The sequence below is a fragment of the Ascaphus truei genome, chromosome 7 (genome assembly GCF_040206685.1).
Source record: "Ascaphus truei isolate aAscTru1 chromosome 7, aAscTru1.hap1, whole genome shotgun sequence".
In the NCBI taxonomy this organism is placed as follows: Eukaryota; Metazoa; Chordata; class Amphibia; order Anura; family Ascaphidae; genus Ascaphus; species Ascaphus truei.
In genome coordinates this window covers 32,642,610-32,660,169 of record NC_134489.1, presented here as the reverse complement: position 1 = coordinate 32,660,169, position 17,560 = coordinate 32,642,610, and the positions used below count along the sequence as shown (strand labels likewise).

Here is a 17,560-nt window from a genome sequence, read left to right as displayed (position 1 = left end):
CGCCAAATGTGTATCTGGAATCGGTGTAGACATTAACGGATGTACCTGCAGCAATAGTGCAGGTGCGAGTAAGAACTTACAATTCTGCAACTTGTGCAGAGTGAGCCTGTGGGAAGGGAGTCTATAACATCATAGGCAAATACTACTGCATAGCCTGAGCATAAATTACCTTTTTGATCTCTGAAACAAGATCTACAAAAAGTTCCCATTCTGCATTATCAAGGTGAGTGTCCTGGAAACCTGGCCTAACACGTGTCTCCTGCTACCTTACCTGAGAGCATTCATGAGGATCTCCATCCTCTGGGGTAGGCATTAAAGAGAAAAGGGTTAAGTGGTGGACATCCTTTTAATATAATTTTGTCAGATGAGGTGAGGATAATTTCATATTGGTAAGATGTGCATTGGACATTTGAGTGGATGACCGGGGCAAAAAGATCGTCAATGTATGGGGAACAAGAAGAGGTCCATCATGTCCCAAAAATACTAGTGGAAGCTTGATCCAAAAGAATAGCAGCAGCTGCTACAACTCGTAAACAAGAGGGGAATCCCAGAGCCACTGGATCTAACCGGGTAATAAAATAGAATACAGGGCACTGTTTATCTCCATGAGGTTGTATCAGTACACCAGTGGCATAACCTTCCTTCTCATGGCAATAAAAGCTGAAGAGTCTAATATCGTCTGGCAATCCTAAAGCAGGGGCTGTTGCAAGGGCTTGTTTCAATAAAATTAAATAAAACTTTCTAAAGTAGAAGATCCTGGGAATCGATCTGGGGTACCCTTCTTTGCCAGATCTACTAAGGGTTAGGAAAGTTCAGAAAGATTGGGAACCCACTGTCGACAATACCGAAACTGTCGCAGGAAAGCCCCAATACCTGTTACCTGATAAGGACGTGGGGCTGAAAGAATAGGGGTGACCCATTCTGTAGTTAATTCCCACTGACCATGAGACAACTGATGTCCCAAATATAGAAGAGAAAGTTCTGCTAACTGAAGCTTTATTTTAATTACCTTGCGGCCCTTCCGAGCCAATGCGGTAAGAAGGATTTTTGAGTCCAGAAGGCACGCTTCGTGAGAAGAAGAGGAAATAAGCAAATCGTCTACATACTGGATAAGTTCAGACTGACTTGGGAAAATCTTTTCTAAAAAATTTGGAAGAACAAGGCAGGAATTTTAGTGTAGCCTTGGGGTGTTCTAGTCCAGAATTACTGCTCTTGGCCATCATAGAGTAGGTAAATGCAAAAGATACTTACTATCTGGGTGAATGGTAATCGAGAAGAAAGCTGAAGAGAGGAAAAAAAAAAACCTTTATTTTTCCACAATTGTCCCAAATCATATACCATATATCATTTTACTCGTGGCGAGAACACACGCTCTGGTAAATGCAAATAATCCAGAAACTTGAAATAAATAAACCTTAGATTGTGGATTTCGTTCTAACACCAAATTACCCATCGTACCTCTCTGCCAGAAAATATCAACATACAAAACAAAATCCCGCAGATCAATCAGGCACATACTAAAATAAGAGGTTTACTGAGATACAATCGTGGGGTTCTCCAACAAATGGGGTGAACATTAGAGACACGGGATTCGAGGTGGGACACCTTTGGAGAGAAAAATGCTCAGCAGTTATAAAACATCTGACATATTTTCACTTAGGAAAAGGTAAGGAAATTTCCCATTCTCCATCAACATTCTGTACAACCCATATATCAGTTTTGAATTCCACTCAATTTGTGCTGAAAAGGAGGCAAAACAAATCTAAATAAAAAATAACATTGGACGTGAGGACATAGAAGGAAAAATCTTTCTATAACGGGCCTTCATTCCCAAAACCTATTTTTGTCTATAAAGACAGCAGACTCCTTCAATGTGTCAGAGGGAAATCCTTCCATCCCCAGCAACTCGGAACAAATGTGTGTTTTAACTTCGTACTGAATCAGTGTAATGCAATTAGTTGTTTAGTACATTCGAACTTTCATCTTTCTAAAAAAAAAAAAAAAAAATCTAAATTCTTAAAAGAAATAATTTTTCCTAGTAGAGATAGTGTATGTTGGTAGGATTAAAATGAATCTTTAATGAATTCTAATGCAAATGTACACTTAATTTTAATTAGAATTCATTAAAGATTCATTTTAATCCAACCAAAATACACACAAAAGGTTTTTGAGTGCTAATTTAGCTGAACCCTTTCTCTTCTGTGTCTACTATTAGTAAATGTCTCAGCATAGCACCACCACCTGTCTATTACAATTAGCCTATACGGTAATCAGCTGAGCAGGAGTATTATCTTTCCCCACCCTCTCCCCCTCCTTCCCACCAGGTGTATCCAAATAATTCTTCCTAGTGGAAAAATGTATGTGTATATTTATATGTGTGTGTATATGTGTGTGTATATGTGTGTGTGTATGTAAATATATATATATATATATATATATATATATATATATATATAGCCTATAGGGAACTATGTTAAAAATGGTTTTTGAGGCAAAAAGTGACACCGTGTGCTCATTTGCATGTCATTTCCCAGAATCCCTTGCTGCAGTGGAAGTGCTGTATGCTGGGTGATAATGGGGAAAGGCGGGGTTGCAGACCTGCCTAAGGCTAAGGCCCCGCTCCCAGAGTCAGCGCACCTGCGCTGCTGACAGGCGGTGCGCTGAGATACACAGACCGCGATCTGCGGTCTGTAGGGAGCGGGAGCCGGAGCTGGAGGTGGGCGGGAGGTGGGAGGTTTGATCGGGAGGTGGGCGGGAGGTGGGAGGTTTGATCGGGAGGTGGGCGGGAGGTGGGAGGTTTGACAGGGAGGGGGGGCGTGGCTTGAGCGGAGGGACCCGCTACTCTCCCCCCCCCCTCCCTCCACGGACTCGGGCTGGAGCTGGAAGGTAAGTTTAAACACACACACGCAGGCACTCATTCATACACGCGCACACGCATACACGCGCACACACACACACAGGCAGGCACTCACGCACTCATACACACACACACGCGCGCACACACAGGCAGGCACTCACGCACTCATACACACACACACACACAGACAGAGGCAGGCACTCGGGCACACACACACACAGACAGGCACTCACGCACTCAGACACATACACACACAGACAGGCACTCACGCACTCAGACACACACACAGAGAAAGGCACTCACCTGCTTTCACTCCACACTCCTCCCCGCTCCCCGAAGCCTCTCCTCCTCCCGAAGCCTCCCCTCCCCATTGGCTCACAGCCACACACGTCACGCGTCAACGCTAGAAAACACCATTCTCTGGTGTCTCCAGCGGCTGACGCGCTACAGCGTGTAGTGCTCTGTGCAGCCAGGGGGGACCGGGACCGGCTCGCGAGGATTCCCCTGCTGGTGGGGAACTCGCGACCCGCCGCCCGCGCCAACGAGCGCAGCGGGACCGAGGCCTTAGACATGCAGATGAGCATACAGTTGTATTTGTATATATATATATATATATATATATCATTTTTTATATGTTACTTTTAAGCTTTTACAGTGATTCCGTATCTATCTTCACTCAGTATCACTAATTTTTAATTAACAACATTAGTATTAAGAGGAACTTGGTCCAATGTAATGGCAGATTTCTTTATAACGACAAAGTTATAAATGTAATTAAAGTTAATTTAATATTTATCTCCTGCTTATATCATAGATCATCCATATAGTATAACGTACTGTCTTCCAGACCTGCTAAAACCTACTAAAACCTATGCTAAAGTCCGGTAAAAATATAACTCTATAACCAGGGCTCGACAAACAATTGCAAAACCAACTCGCCCCCCTCCCCTCCCCCAAAAGTAACTTGCCCTCCCAAAAGTAACTCCCTCACCCTCCCACCCCCTCACCACTCTTAGCTGCGGCGGGGTCCAGCGGAGTTGTGCGGTGATCTCCGTCTTCTCCCCTGCAAATTGTAATGTTCCCCCTGCAGGTCCTGAAAAAATGGCCGCACTGTTAGGGCATTCAGAAAAATGTCTCAAGACAGGGAAACGGATATCCCGTTTCCTGATGGTTCTTAAAGGTTTCGTAATTCATACAACAAACACAAACATTGATATACAGGCATACCCCGGTTTTAAGGACACTCACTTTAAGTACAATCGCGAGTAAGGACATATTTTCAATAGGACCATACCCCTGTGCCCGTACGCTCGCTTCGTGAGTACGGACACTTATACTGTCCTATAGTCCGCCGTAGTAGTGACGCGCTGGTTCCCCTCGCACAATAGGCAAACAGCAGCTCGCGCATGCGCCTGTCAGCACGTCCTGAACAGCAATACCGACTCCCTACCTGTACCGAAGCATCGATAAGTGGGGAAAAAGGCAGTGCTTCACTTTAAGTACATTTTTGCTTTACATACATGCTCTATACCCAGTGTGTACGTTAATGCGGGGTATGCCTGTATATACAAATTCATTTGTTGCGGTGGGCACTTAATTCGATTACATGTAATGTATACTTTATATTATATAATTCAACTACAGTATTTTCAACAATTGCACCTATATTGCACTTACTGTATGTATTTATCATTTATTCCTCTATTATGTATTCAGACGTCTTAGATTATTTCTAATAATAATTTTGGTCTTGTTTTTGTGTTGTTGTCTTTTATAATTTTTTATTGTTTTAAACAAGCCATATGTATTATTGTTATTGTAGCAGATCCTCTTGCCACCGGTGTCACTCCACATATCACGGCTTGACTAGTTATGCACAGGGGGCATCAGCAAATGGCCTCAGGACTGATATATATATATATATATATATATATATATATATATATATATATATATAGATGCTCAGCAGGAGCATAGTTACTCTTCGACAAAGCGCAGGTTGCATGAAATGCGCTGGAGTGCTCCTGTTCCTGAAGGATGTTTTTATTGTACTGCCAAGGTAGAGAATACATTTTTGTACGAGATCCTGTCTCTGTCCATTTTTTCGGTTGTGCATTGCTGCTTTCTTCCCCCACGGGAGGTCCTTCCTGTTTCCTGACTCCCACTGACGCGTGCACGCCAATGCCAAAGACGCCAGAGCCTCGCAGACTCTTCGTCAAGACTGTGAGTAACCTCTATCTTCCTTGATACTTTGTGTTAAGGTACAATTTACTCCTAGCACCGACAGCTCTACGGGCCACATTGTGGGACCTGTGTCTATCTACAATAGGAGTTCCATTCTTGCTTATACTTTGACTATATCATCTAGGTCTGGCATCACCAGTTTTTAAATTTCAACACAGCAAATATTTGCTTGAGGCAGCACAAACTGTCCATGCCCCAATATGCAAAGTTGTTAGGTTTTTTTGATGCACTGATCAAGACCCTCTAATCCACAATTTTTTGTATTATATAAATATATATATTGTGGAGTAATCGGACGAGCACTGCTGTATGAATAGGCGGGAGGCAAGGTGCTGGAAAACTAACTTTATTCCGGCATGCTAGCCAAATTTAAAAACACATGAGGAGGATCCTCTGACGCGTTTCGTCCTTATGGGACTTTATCGAAGAGTGATCTAAGGTAACCGGACCTCGCTATATATAACCCTCCTCCCGTGCGCCGGTACATGGCTCCTCCCCTCAGTCTCTGCTGTTTAACAGCTGATAAATAAGTGGTGGCAAATGAGGGTGAGTCGCCGCGCATCCGCGCACAATGAGCAGGCAAACAATAAATGAAAAAGCATTAAGCATCACGTATACTCTCCCCTGTGTGCCCCTTCTTTATACACACATAAACTTAAGTGAGCACATATATTATGCAACACATTGGTTACTTCGTTTAGGCACACAATGTCAGTACACAGATACAATGTTCAGAGCAAAAACATTACAACTATCAGCGAGTCCGGTTTTAACCTTTCAAACTGACACAAACATACAGTAAAACACACATGATATACTATTAACCAAGACATATATTACATATATTGTGAGTCCATTCAAACAATGAATGAACTTTCAAGTATGCAAAATAGGTTTAAACCCCTATATCTATATCCTAACCTAAACGATCATCCCTAAGGGCCAATTGTTACGTCTAAAACGGTTATGCTCTACAGAAGAAAGCTTTGACATACAGGCCCAAAAACTTATCACCAGATTCCAAGATAGGGGGTATAAGGAAAAAGACCTTAGAGTTACATTATGTTTGGTGAAATCTATGGAGAGAAAAGATCTTCTATCTATGAACCTCTCCAAAAAAGGAAAGTGGGGTAGAAAGGGTACAACACCATTACCCCTCTTTATTATTCAACAGAGCGGACAATCTAATTCTAAAGCTATACGGTCAATTATTTTTAAACATTGGGACACATTGAAATTAGATGTAGACTTGAAAGTAATAACGGATAAAAGACCGAAATTTGTTTTTCATAAAGCAAAATCTTTGGCATCTTATGTGTCACCCAGTTTGTTTTCTTCCCAACAAACTACGGGTATAATAAATATACCGAAAGGCTTTTTTCCATGTGGCCATTGCCGTATTTGTCGCTTTGCTAAGACAATAAAAAATATAGAATGCTCCAAACCTAAGACATGTAAGACCCTACAAACATTTATCAACTGTAACACTAGTTACGTAATTTACATACTAAGATGTGGATGCAATAAAGTATATATTGGGCGGACCATCAGGCCCCTAAAACAAAGTATTCAAGAACATGTTCGTTTAATTAAAAAAATGGATACATTGCATCCAGTATCGAGACACTTCTCTACTTGCCCTATGGGAGGAATTGATAGTTTCTCCTTCTCAGGACTGGAGCATATACCAGTAGTAGCAAGGGGGGGAGACAGATTGAATACCCTAAATATTGAATACCCTTCCCCTTCTCCACACTTCCCTTTGAAAAAGTTACCCGTGAGTGACGAAACGCGTCAGGGAGCGTCATCACGTCAGACGCATTGACACTGACGTCATCACCGCGCGCCGGAACAGACTGATCCGCGCGACTGCTGCAGAGGCTTGAAGTACAAGGAGCCATCTTTCCAGGACTCTAACACGGCTACATTGAAGACTACCTGCCCTGGATACTTGTTGGGATATCGATCCTGCTACTGCTAGACCGGGATTGCCCCAAGATACTGCAGAAACAAACCGGATGGTGGTGATTATATCACACAATGCTTGATTTTATTGCATTTTTGTAAGCGCATTTCTTAACCCCTTCCTCCCCCTCCCCTCATTAAATTTACTATTTTACGCTATGGGTGTGCGCTTTCTCTCCCCTTTTTTCTATTAGATTCCCTGTGGACGTGGTTTGTCCATTTGAGAGCAGCAGGAGACCCTTCATACCAGAACCCACATCAATATTGGACATTCTGAGAACTGGTTTTTACACTCTTTTTTTCTCTTTTTTAAATTTGTATATTTGCAATATCTCTGCACTTATCTTTATGGTTACAGGTTTTATTATTATTTGTGCTAGAATTATTTAGTACTCCACTATTATTAGTGTATACAGTGTAGATCCTTATCATTAATCACAGCCGGTTTATTATATATTATATATATTATATTACATTTACCAATTTAACCATTAGCAGAGGCGCTGCTTTTTTCCTCTGTTTGTTATATATATATATATATATATATATATATATATATATATATATTAATTCTTTTTTACTCCCACATGGGTGTTTATTTTAACCTAGGAATTTTTTCTAAATCTGTTTTTCTTTTGTGTATATTTATAATTTGTTTATTATTAGTTTTCACTGTAATTTTTTTATCATTACATGATCGTTTAGGTTAGGATATAGATATAGGGGTTTAAACCTATTTTGCATACTTGAAAGTTCATTCATTGTTTGAATGGACTCACAATATATGTAATATATGTCTTGGTTAATAGTATATCATGTGTGTTTTACTCTATGTTTGTGTCAGTTTGAAAGGTTAAAACCGGACTCGCTGATAGTTGTAATGTTTTTGCTCTGAACATTGTATCGGTGTACTGACATTGTGTGCCTAAACGAAGTAACCAATGTGTTGCATAATATATGTGCTCACTTAAGTTTATGTGTGTATAAACAAGGGGCACACAGGGGAGGGTATACGTGATGCTTAATGCTTTTTCATTTATTGGTTGCCTGCTCAGTGTGCGCGGATGCGCGGCGACTCACCCTCATTTGCCACCACTTATTTATCAGCTGTTAAACAGCAGAGACTGAGGGGAGGAGCCATGTACCGGCGCACGGGAGGAGGGGTTATATATAGCGAGGTCCGGTTACCTTAGATCACTCTTCGATAAAGTCCCATAAGGACGAAACGCGTCAGAGGATCCTCCTCATGTGTTTTTAAATTTGGCTAGCATGCCGGAATAAAGTTAGTTTTACAGCACCTTGCCTCCCGCCTATTCATACAGCAGTGCTCGTCCGATTACTCCACTATTCACTGTCTTACCATTGGGACTGAGGCACGCAACGGAGCAGGGGCTATCCAGCTAATTCCAGCGAGGGAAGCGCAGCAGAGCACAGATTGGAAGAGTGAGTACACATTGCTACATTTTTGAGACTACGGGAGATTATTATTAGCCCACCCACAGAGGGACCGCCGGGTGGAGTTTTATACTCACCGGATAGGTTAGATGGCTTTCTCCCCTCATTGAATGGACTGTGGTTGCTATATTGTTTCTTTTCTCTCTTCATGGATTTGAGTTGCTGGTGTCATTGCAAAGGAGGATGGTAACCCTGCTCTAAATGTTATTACTTTACGCCTACATATGGTAGCACTGGAGGTATATGGAGCACCCAATTAAGGGAGTTTCCCTTATCCACTCTAAATATATATATATACAGCTCAACCCCCTTATAACTCTGTGCTTGGGGTCCAAAGAATCACAACGCGTTATAAGCGGATCGTGTTAGAAATAATGTACAATTGTATGCATTGTACAATAAAGTATTTAAGATACCAATAATCGTGCTGTAAAGTATTCATAAATATGAAAATTGGGAGCCACGCTTGCATCGCGTTATAAGCGGATTCGCGTTGTAACGGATCGTGCAATAACGGGGTTGAGCTGTATATATACATATATATATATATATATATATATATATATATATATATATATAGATAGATAGATAGATAGATAGATAGATAGATAGATAGATAGATAGATAGATAGATAGAGTGTTTTTACTGGACAGCTGTGCAGGAAAAACGAGACAGCACATAAAGGTACTGTAGTAGTTCAAAGCACTGTATTGAAGCACGTGGCACACACACCGACGTTTCGGTCCTCACAGAGGGACCTTTCTCAAGGGAGTGCACAGACATAGTGATCGTGTTAGACATATATACCCATACACAGGTGTGTTACATAACAAACAGAGCAATTAATCAATCAGTAAGTCAATGAAACAAAATTGTGTTACATAACAAACAGTGCAATCAATCAATCAGTAAGTCAATAAAACAATCAATAAAAAAATCACAAGCCCCAGGAATCAGTACAGCTGTGTTGAGCAAGCAGGATTCAGCTAGAGCAGCTGCGTTCATGTGCTCGCACTGTCCTTATAACTGAAAATAGCTTTTACAACAATTTGTCGATTAAGATAGGAAGTGGGGGTGGGCAGAATGGCAGACCCGTTTTCTGCTCCCTTGATACCGGGGATAAGAATACTTCTGCTGGGGGTAGTTCTGAAGAAAGTGCCGGGATCATTTAGTCTCATACATCACCTCTCATCCCCGGAGGAAATACACTAAAAGGCGTGATTAGTTGAACATTCCATTATCCACTGGGCTAGGGAACGGGCAAAAGTTAGAAGCCACAGAATGCAGCTGGGTTTTGATCATAAAAGTACAATCCGGCGTTGGTTTGGCCTTGGTTTGGCCTTAAAGGGCTATCCTGTAAGAGGCTACTGCCTGAATTAATTAAAATCCAAACAAAAGTAGGTATACTAGTAGCTGACGTTGTGCTACTGCAGGTCGGTGGGAATGGTTTGGTTACAGAAAAATGTTGAAACTTGCTGTATATGATCTAGGCGGATAAAAGTAACGTGGCCAGAGGTACACTTTCCAATCCATCACCTAAATTGAAGATAACAATTCTTGAAAATATTGGGCTGGCTGGTTTTACTGGTTTGTGTTTTTCAATAAAACTGTGATCTAATGTTTGCCAAATCCAAACACTGTTTGTCTCCTTCATTGGGTGCTGGAGGTGGCTTCTAAAGGGGAAGGGAAAATGGAGGCCATACAACCATTAAGTAGTGACAGATGACAGCATAGTATGTCGCCCCATATAAGGGACATTGACCAATGGCCACCTCCTTCTCCCTTCCATAATCACGTAATCAAATAAAAGGTCTAGTCAAGTAAGCATATTAAAGTCTAAACAATGGGTTGATGGGACATTTGTGCACCTGGGCAAACATGCCTATGTGCAATTTTGCAGGTATAGCGCAGGCAAATTCTTAGGCTGTGTGTCTCCTCCGTGGGGTGATGGAGGTTGTTACCAAAGGGGGGGCCATATGATCATTAAAGCATTAAAGTATAGTTGCTTGGCATTGGTCAGCTGGGTGCATGATATGTATTGTCTTGTTTTATTAGCTAGCTCTGTGTCAACAGATGTAACAAATCATGTTCCTTCACTTGCCACCCTGATTGGCTAAAGTCCAAGCATCACATTCCTATAAATATTACAGCATAATACGGTACCTCTCATCCACTAAAGGAAATAACTGGAAGAGAACAAGAGGGAACGGGCTTCTTTGGCAGTTCTGAGACAGACTAAGGTACAGTAAACCTTCTATTATACAATTCCAGGCGTAATTGACTGTAAAGAATGTGATTGGGGTTATGTATTATAGTGTGATAATGCAGATCGGGGCCCTATCACATAGAAACTCCCTTTGGGGCCCTATCACGGGTTACTTAGTAACCTGCTATAAGTCTTTACTGATTACAACTTCAGTGCAGTGCAGTACTGGTCCCTCCAGCAGTGAAGGGGTTATATAATTAAACCTCTACATTCCATTATAACCGGGGTTCTCAACTCCAGTACTCAAGATCGTCCCCAACAGGTCAGGTTCCTTTGATATCTCAGCTTCAGCACAGGTGGTTCAATCAGTGGCTCAGTTAAAGACTGAGCCACTGATTGAGCCACATGCGCTGAAGCTGGGATAGCCTAGAAAACTGACCTGTTGGGGGTCTGGAAGACTGGAGTTGAGAGCTCCTGCATTATTGCACACGCATTGCCAAGCTTCTCTGGCTCAGCAAATTTCTGATGCACGCAGGGCAGGATAGAGGCTAACAGAGAGATTCTCTAAGCTCCAACATTGCCTTTCCTTGCGATCAGGCACGGAAGCCCCATTGAAGTCAATGTACAGTAAGTGAATGGGGCTTCTGTGTCAGATAGAATGGATTGGCAGTGTAGGAGCTTAGAGAATCTGGCCCTACCATGATACTTTGACACCAAGTAACACACGGTGAATATGCCTCTATCCACATGCCATGTAAGCAAAAAAGCCCAGGCTTACAGTATCAGTAATATATATATATATATATATATATATATATATATATATATATATATATATATATATATATATATATATATACATACATATACACATACATATATATATATATACATACATATATATATATATATATATATATATATATATATATATATTACAGACAAAGAATAGACTGCGCTCCTCAGGTGTAAGCTCAGACCAAATCCCAATTGGTTATATTAAGTGAATATAGCAAAGGTGATTGGCAAAGGTGGTGCAACAATATTATGGATGATTGATTCACACTGATAAAAAATACATGCAATATGTTATAATAAAATGCTGAGTGCCAATGTTTAAAAAGCTGCTGTAAACACAAATATATGCCAATACCAATATAAAAAAGGTAAAAAAGGTAAATGTCGGTGGTAAAGACTACTGCACAAATGAATCCCTCCTGGATGATATTCAATGGATGATAATAGAAAAAAATGTATATATAAAAAAAAAAAGACACTGAATGTGTCAAAAAATGAAAAAATAAATAAATAAAAATGAAAAAAAAAAATATATATATATAAAAAATAAAAAATAAAAATATATCAACCAAACCAAGGGTCCATGCTAGGTTCTGGCTGCTCTCATCAAGGACCAACGAACTCCCAGAAATCTGTGAACAACAAAAAAGAAAGCGCCCGATCCTAGTGCAGCATGAAAAAGTACAATTTAATAAAAATGAATAAAACCAACAAATGTGAACTCACAAACAACGGATAAATAAAAGCATATATTGAGTATACTCAATCGCCAACCGCCCACGATGTGCCTTGGATGGCGCGCCCTCTCTCCGTCTGCACTCTCTCAGCTCTTCCGAACCGACATCCAGCAGGGGATACAGGAACAGGCTCACCACAGTGTAACCCGGAAGTCCTCCACAAGGTTAGTGTATTCCGGATAGGAGTTCAGTTTGTGACCCCGCGATGCAGGAGCTGTGAGAAAAAATCTCTCTGCACTCCCAAAGGCAGTCCGTGTTAAGGTGGGCAGTGATGATGGAGTAAATGTTGTATCACAGTGTGACAGCAGCTAGATAACGCTCCTCCCACAAGTCGGTGGTGTCACAAAATATACAAAGCAAAAACATTTAGAAGCTACACAAAAATGCAACTTTAAACTGGTGTAGGAAATATTAAATTTGAGCATACTGTATAATAAAACAACCAAATCTATTGGAGTAAATCTCAAACTCTCTTCAAAACCACTGACAAACAAAGAAGCTAAGAGATCTAGTGTTTAAATGCCACTGTGTGCCGCACAGCAGGACAAATAATCATTGTATTTCCATTCTAGGTCTCATTATTCCGAGGACATGGGGAGGATGCTGGGTTTGCTGCTCCTGCTTGCAGGTGTTTCTGGAGTTCTAGCTCAGACAGGTAACTTCAAATCCCAAATCTATCTTCTTCTTTATTTCAGATGTAGCAAGTCTTCGCTCTCTGTGACCGCGATTTGGAGCGGCTAATGTGGTTGCATCGCGGCTACAGCTCTCACGGCCGGGAGGGCAGTACATTACTCAGAAGGATTACCACGGCGGGGGTCCCTGTTTCTAAATAGGACACCCGCAGTGTTAATCGTACCGAGCCAGCCACCAGTCTGTAAGAGCTGCGCAGAGAGAAGGAGTCTCTCTCACTGCGTCTCCCCGCAGCAGTCTCTCTCACTGTGTCTCCCCATAGCAGTCTCTCTCACTGTGTCTCCCCATAGCAGTCTCTCTCACTGTGTCTCCCCATAGCAGTCTCTCTCACTGTGTCTCCCCATAGCAGTCTCTCTCACTGTGTCTCCCCATAGCAGTCTCTCTCACTGTGTCTCCCCATAGCAGTCTCTCTCACTGTGTCTCCCCATAGCAGTCTCTCTCACTGTGTCTCCCCATAGCAGTCTCTCTCACTGTGTCTCCCCATAGCAGTCTCTCTCACTGTGTCTCCCCATAGCAGTCTCTCTCACTGTGTCTCCCCATAGCAGTCTCTTTCACTGTGTCTCCCCATAGCAGTCTCTCTCACTGTCTCCCCACAGCAGTCTCTCTCACTGTGTCTCCCCATAGCAGTCTCTCTGACTGTCTCTCCCCATAGCAGTCTCTCTCACTGTGTCTCCCCATAGCAGTCTCTCTCACTGTGTCTCCCTGCAGCAGTCTCTCTCACTGTGTCTCCCTGCAGCAGTCTCTCTCACTGTGTCTCCCTGCAGCCGTCTCTCTCACTGTGTCTCCCTGCAGCAGTCTCTCTCACTGTGTCTCCCTGCAGCAGTCTCTCTCACTGTCTCCCCGCAGCAGTCTCTCTCACTGGGTCTCCTCACAGAGGTCTCTCTCCCTTTTTATTATTATTTTTAACAATCCCAAATCAACCTTCTTCCCCCTAAGCTCGCAGATGGATCGGGCAAGTGGGGCCGTGCTGGTTAGCACAGTAAGACCTCTGTATTAGGGTGAGCCTGCTCGTGATGAATGCCTGTTTCACACCTTGTCTGCCTCTCACATTGTCAGCAGTAGAGGTTATGGTCCATATTTTCTAAATGGTGCACAATGCCGCTTCAATTGCCAGACCACATATTATAGTCCATTGAAATTAGGAGATGTCTGGCGTTGGAAGGTGTCCGATGGAGTAGCACCACTTAGTACACATGGGCCAATGTACAGTATCTTGCCCATGATCACGGCCAGTTTGGAATTGCCGCTGGATTCTGATTTTGTCCTTTACAGAAACAGCATGTAATGTTTTGTCCATCAGTTATTTTTTGCACCTTTTAGAATGTGTCTGAGCCAAGATATTTAAAGATAATTAATATAGCCCAAATAATGAAACAAATTGCTGAATGAATGGGTCGGAAAGTGGCTGTCTGAGGCTTATGAAAGAGCCCAGCCTAGTAAATATGGGCCGCAGCGTCTATGCCAGGGCTGGCCAACTCCAGTCCCCAGGGGCCATCAACACTTCAGGTTATTAGGCTATCCCTGCTCCAGCACAGGTGGTGCAGTCTTTCACTGAGCCACTGATTGAGACACCCGTGCTGAAGCAGGGATATCATGAAAACCTGAACTGTTGGTGGCCCTTGGGGACTGGAGTTGGCCACCCCTGCACTATGCCATTTATTTTAACATTGCATTCAATATTTGTTCTCTTCCCATATAGATATGACAGACAAAGTGTTCCTTTTCCCCGAAGAATCGGTTGATTCATACGTGCGTCTGAAACCAGCAAAGAACGGCCCCTTTGACAAACTCACGGTCTGCCTGCGATCCTACTCAGAACTGACCCGCTCCCATTCCCTGTTCTCCCTGGTCACTCCGTCCGGAGATAATGACTTTGTCCTGTACATTGATTCTGACTTTGACAGTTATCGGTTATCAGTCTCAGTGGGCATCAAAGGCCTGTATTATAATCTGACAGACAGTTATACTCTACAGTGGAGGAGCACCTGTGTGAGCTGGGACTCCTCCACTGGAATAATACAGCTATGGGTCAATGGGAAGCCGTACCCAAGAAAAGTGTTTCAAAAAGGGTACAAAATCAATGCAAACCCCATCATTGTGATTGGACAGGATCAGTATGATGGTCAAATTTATGCTGACTACTCCTTTGTTGGAGAGATCACCGATGTTCACATGTATGATGAGATATTATCTGAACAGAACATCCGTAATGTTCTTTATTATAGTGACATTGGTGGTAATGTGATTAACTGGAAGTCCCTAGAGTATTCACTTGGAGGCAATGTCACTATGCAGCAATATCTATGTGATGTCTACTACGGTTCTGCCTGTTCCCCTGATCATAGCGGCCTCCATACACCACTATGAATCTTCTCCCCCAGCTCTTTAACCTAGTTGTTCTGCACATCCTCAACAATCAATCATTAGATGCAGAATCTGCATGATGTAATCACAGTATTTTAGTATTAAAGCTCAGTAATAACTAGAGATGTGCGAGATGACACCACCGTACATCGGAATTAAAAGCTAAATTTATCCCAAGGTACTAATATCCATGTGATATTTTCTCCATCCCCCTTCCCAATAAAGCCACCTCCCTCCCCTTGCCGCCATTTGATATCTGCGTCAGCCAGGGAAGGAAGAAATAATAATAATGGCATAATTTAAGTTGAATTCTATATAAAAAATAATAATGAATTTGAATGGTTAGATTACTGGATTTAGTATTAAGCAGAAACATACTACCCAGATTCATCACCATATCACCTGGTCTCCTGTCTTTCTGTCAATCAGATTTTGTTTGGTAGAACAACAACTGATCCATAAAAACCACCAACACACCCTTATCTGTTGAGGTTTTATAAAAAAAACCTAAATATGTACATTTAAATGTAATTTGAATCTACTACTCTACCGATAGAGAGAGGGACCACCATCTGACCTTCTCTCTCAGTAAGAAATTAGGAGAATATCAATGTAGTTAACTTGCGTTACAGTACGAGTTAAAGGAGTTCAGTTAATAGTTTTATACTTGACCCTTATCAGTGGACTTAGAATTTATCAGTGGACTTAGAATATACAATCAATATATTCTACCAAGGTCCCCCATCTGGCCTGTCTCCAGTTCTACTCTCTCCGAAAAGATAATACTTAACTGTGCCAATCAGTTTAAATTTGGTTGAAGTTGGTTAATAATAAAAAAGATGTTAAATCTACTATATATTTCTGAAAGTGTTCTATGTGTCCGTGTCTGTATGTGTCTCCCTGTGTCCCTCCCCGTGTCCCTAGCGGCAATCCCATTGGACCTTGGGCCTGGGCCAGGCCAATGAGATTGCTCCCTTGGCCCGCCCACACACACACACCTCTCATTGGCCTGACACACACACACACACACACACACAGTCGTCCCCCCACCACGTGCGCCGCCCTGCACCGTCTCCCGGACGGAGGGGAAGCGTGGCCCTCCTGCCGCCAACTTCAGGCTCCTCCCCCTCGCTCTCAACCGGCTCCCAGACCTCTCCGCAACATCCCCACCACGTGCGCCGCCACCCTGCACCGGCTCAAGGACGGAGGGTAAGCGCCCCGCCGCTCCCTTACCCCCCCGCCCGCTCCCTTAACCCCCACCCGTACATAGTGAACGTAGAAGCAAAATATAAGAATTTGAAGAATTGTTAATTGAAGATCTATTTAAGCAAGAGAGGATCAATAGCTGTAATCAACTTTGAGGGTTGGTTGTCAGGGGCATGGATTGTGTCACTAAATAGCCATGAAGATGTTACATGTTATGTTGAGTGTAGCAACCAGACAAAAGTGAACTGCCCCAGATCTAGCATTAGGGTATTCTTAGGGTAAGCTATCAAACAGTTAAGGAAAAACATTTTCTTCCCAGAAGACATATGACAACAGTTCTGTAACCAATTGCCTATCACTTTTTATGTTTACATGACGTTAGGAGGTAGAGTAACCCACTTCACATATCTACATGTGTTATTGTAAGAGATCAGTTACTCTGTAAATGGTTATGGCCATTATAAAAGTTCCTGAGATCCAGATCCTGAAAGGTTGCCTAGGAGACAGCGGGGTCTTTGTCATTGCAAACCCGCTTGAATGGGAAAAAAATGGTGTATATTATTGGTAAATATAATTCTTAGTAGTGGCCCTTATAAGGCCGTGAATACTGTATAACTGGTCTACCTAGGGAAGAAATGAATAGGACTCCCCTGTGACAAGATCATTCATACAGTATCACCTTCAAGGTTTCAAAGACGTCTATCATATATTGTGTGGTTTTCAGTTGTATTCCCGTTTATTTTACAAACTATCTGATCTTAAATGGTACAGTTTGGAATGTTATCTTTTTGTAAAAAGCACCGTGACTCTTTCTGTTACATTAACACCTTCAGTGCTGGAGATTCCTGCCACCCTCGTAGCCACAGCGCTCTCTGGCACTTCCTGACCGCTAAACGTTTTGCTTGGTGATTCCCACATGCAACGGGTGAAAGGGTCTTTGGTACAAACCAGGGGCAACTGTCTGGCACAGAACTGCACCAAGAGTATGAAAGATAACATAGATACATGAACCTGTGTGAGATACGATGCAGATATTA

The 17,560-nt window shown here is 42.3% G+C and overlaps 1 protein-coding gene across 3 annotated transcripts in view; it reads left to right on the top strand.

Annotated features, from left to right (window-relative positions):
- The window catches only part of LOC142498910 (C-reactive protein-like), a 23,992-nt gene extending 7,824 nt beyond the window's left edge, over positions 1–16,168 (top strand). Inside the window, exons 2-5 of one of the 3 annotated variants that reach the window (XM_075607547.1) lie at positions 5,048–5,080; positions 10,702–10,762; positions 12,836–12,918; positions 14,653–16,168. In XM_075607547.1, coding sequence (XP_075463662.1) covers positions 12,855–12,918; positions 14,653–15,320 — 732 coding nt within the window. In that variant the 5' untranslated portion in view covers positions 5,048–5,080; positions 10,702–10,762; positions 12,836–12,854 and the 3' untranslated portion in view covers positions 15,321–16,168. Of the gene's footprint in view, positions 1–4,997; positions 5,081–8,275; positions 8,510–10,701; positions 10,763–12,835; positions 12,919–14,652 lie in introns of those variants that run through there. The other 2 variants (XM_075607545.1, XM_075607546.1) reach the window with 2 other exon arrangements.
- Positions 16,169–17,560: the final 1,392 nt, after the last annotated feature.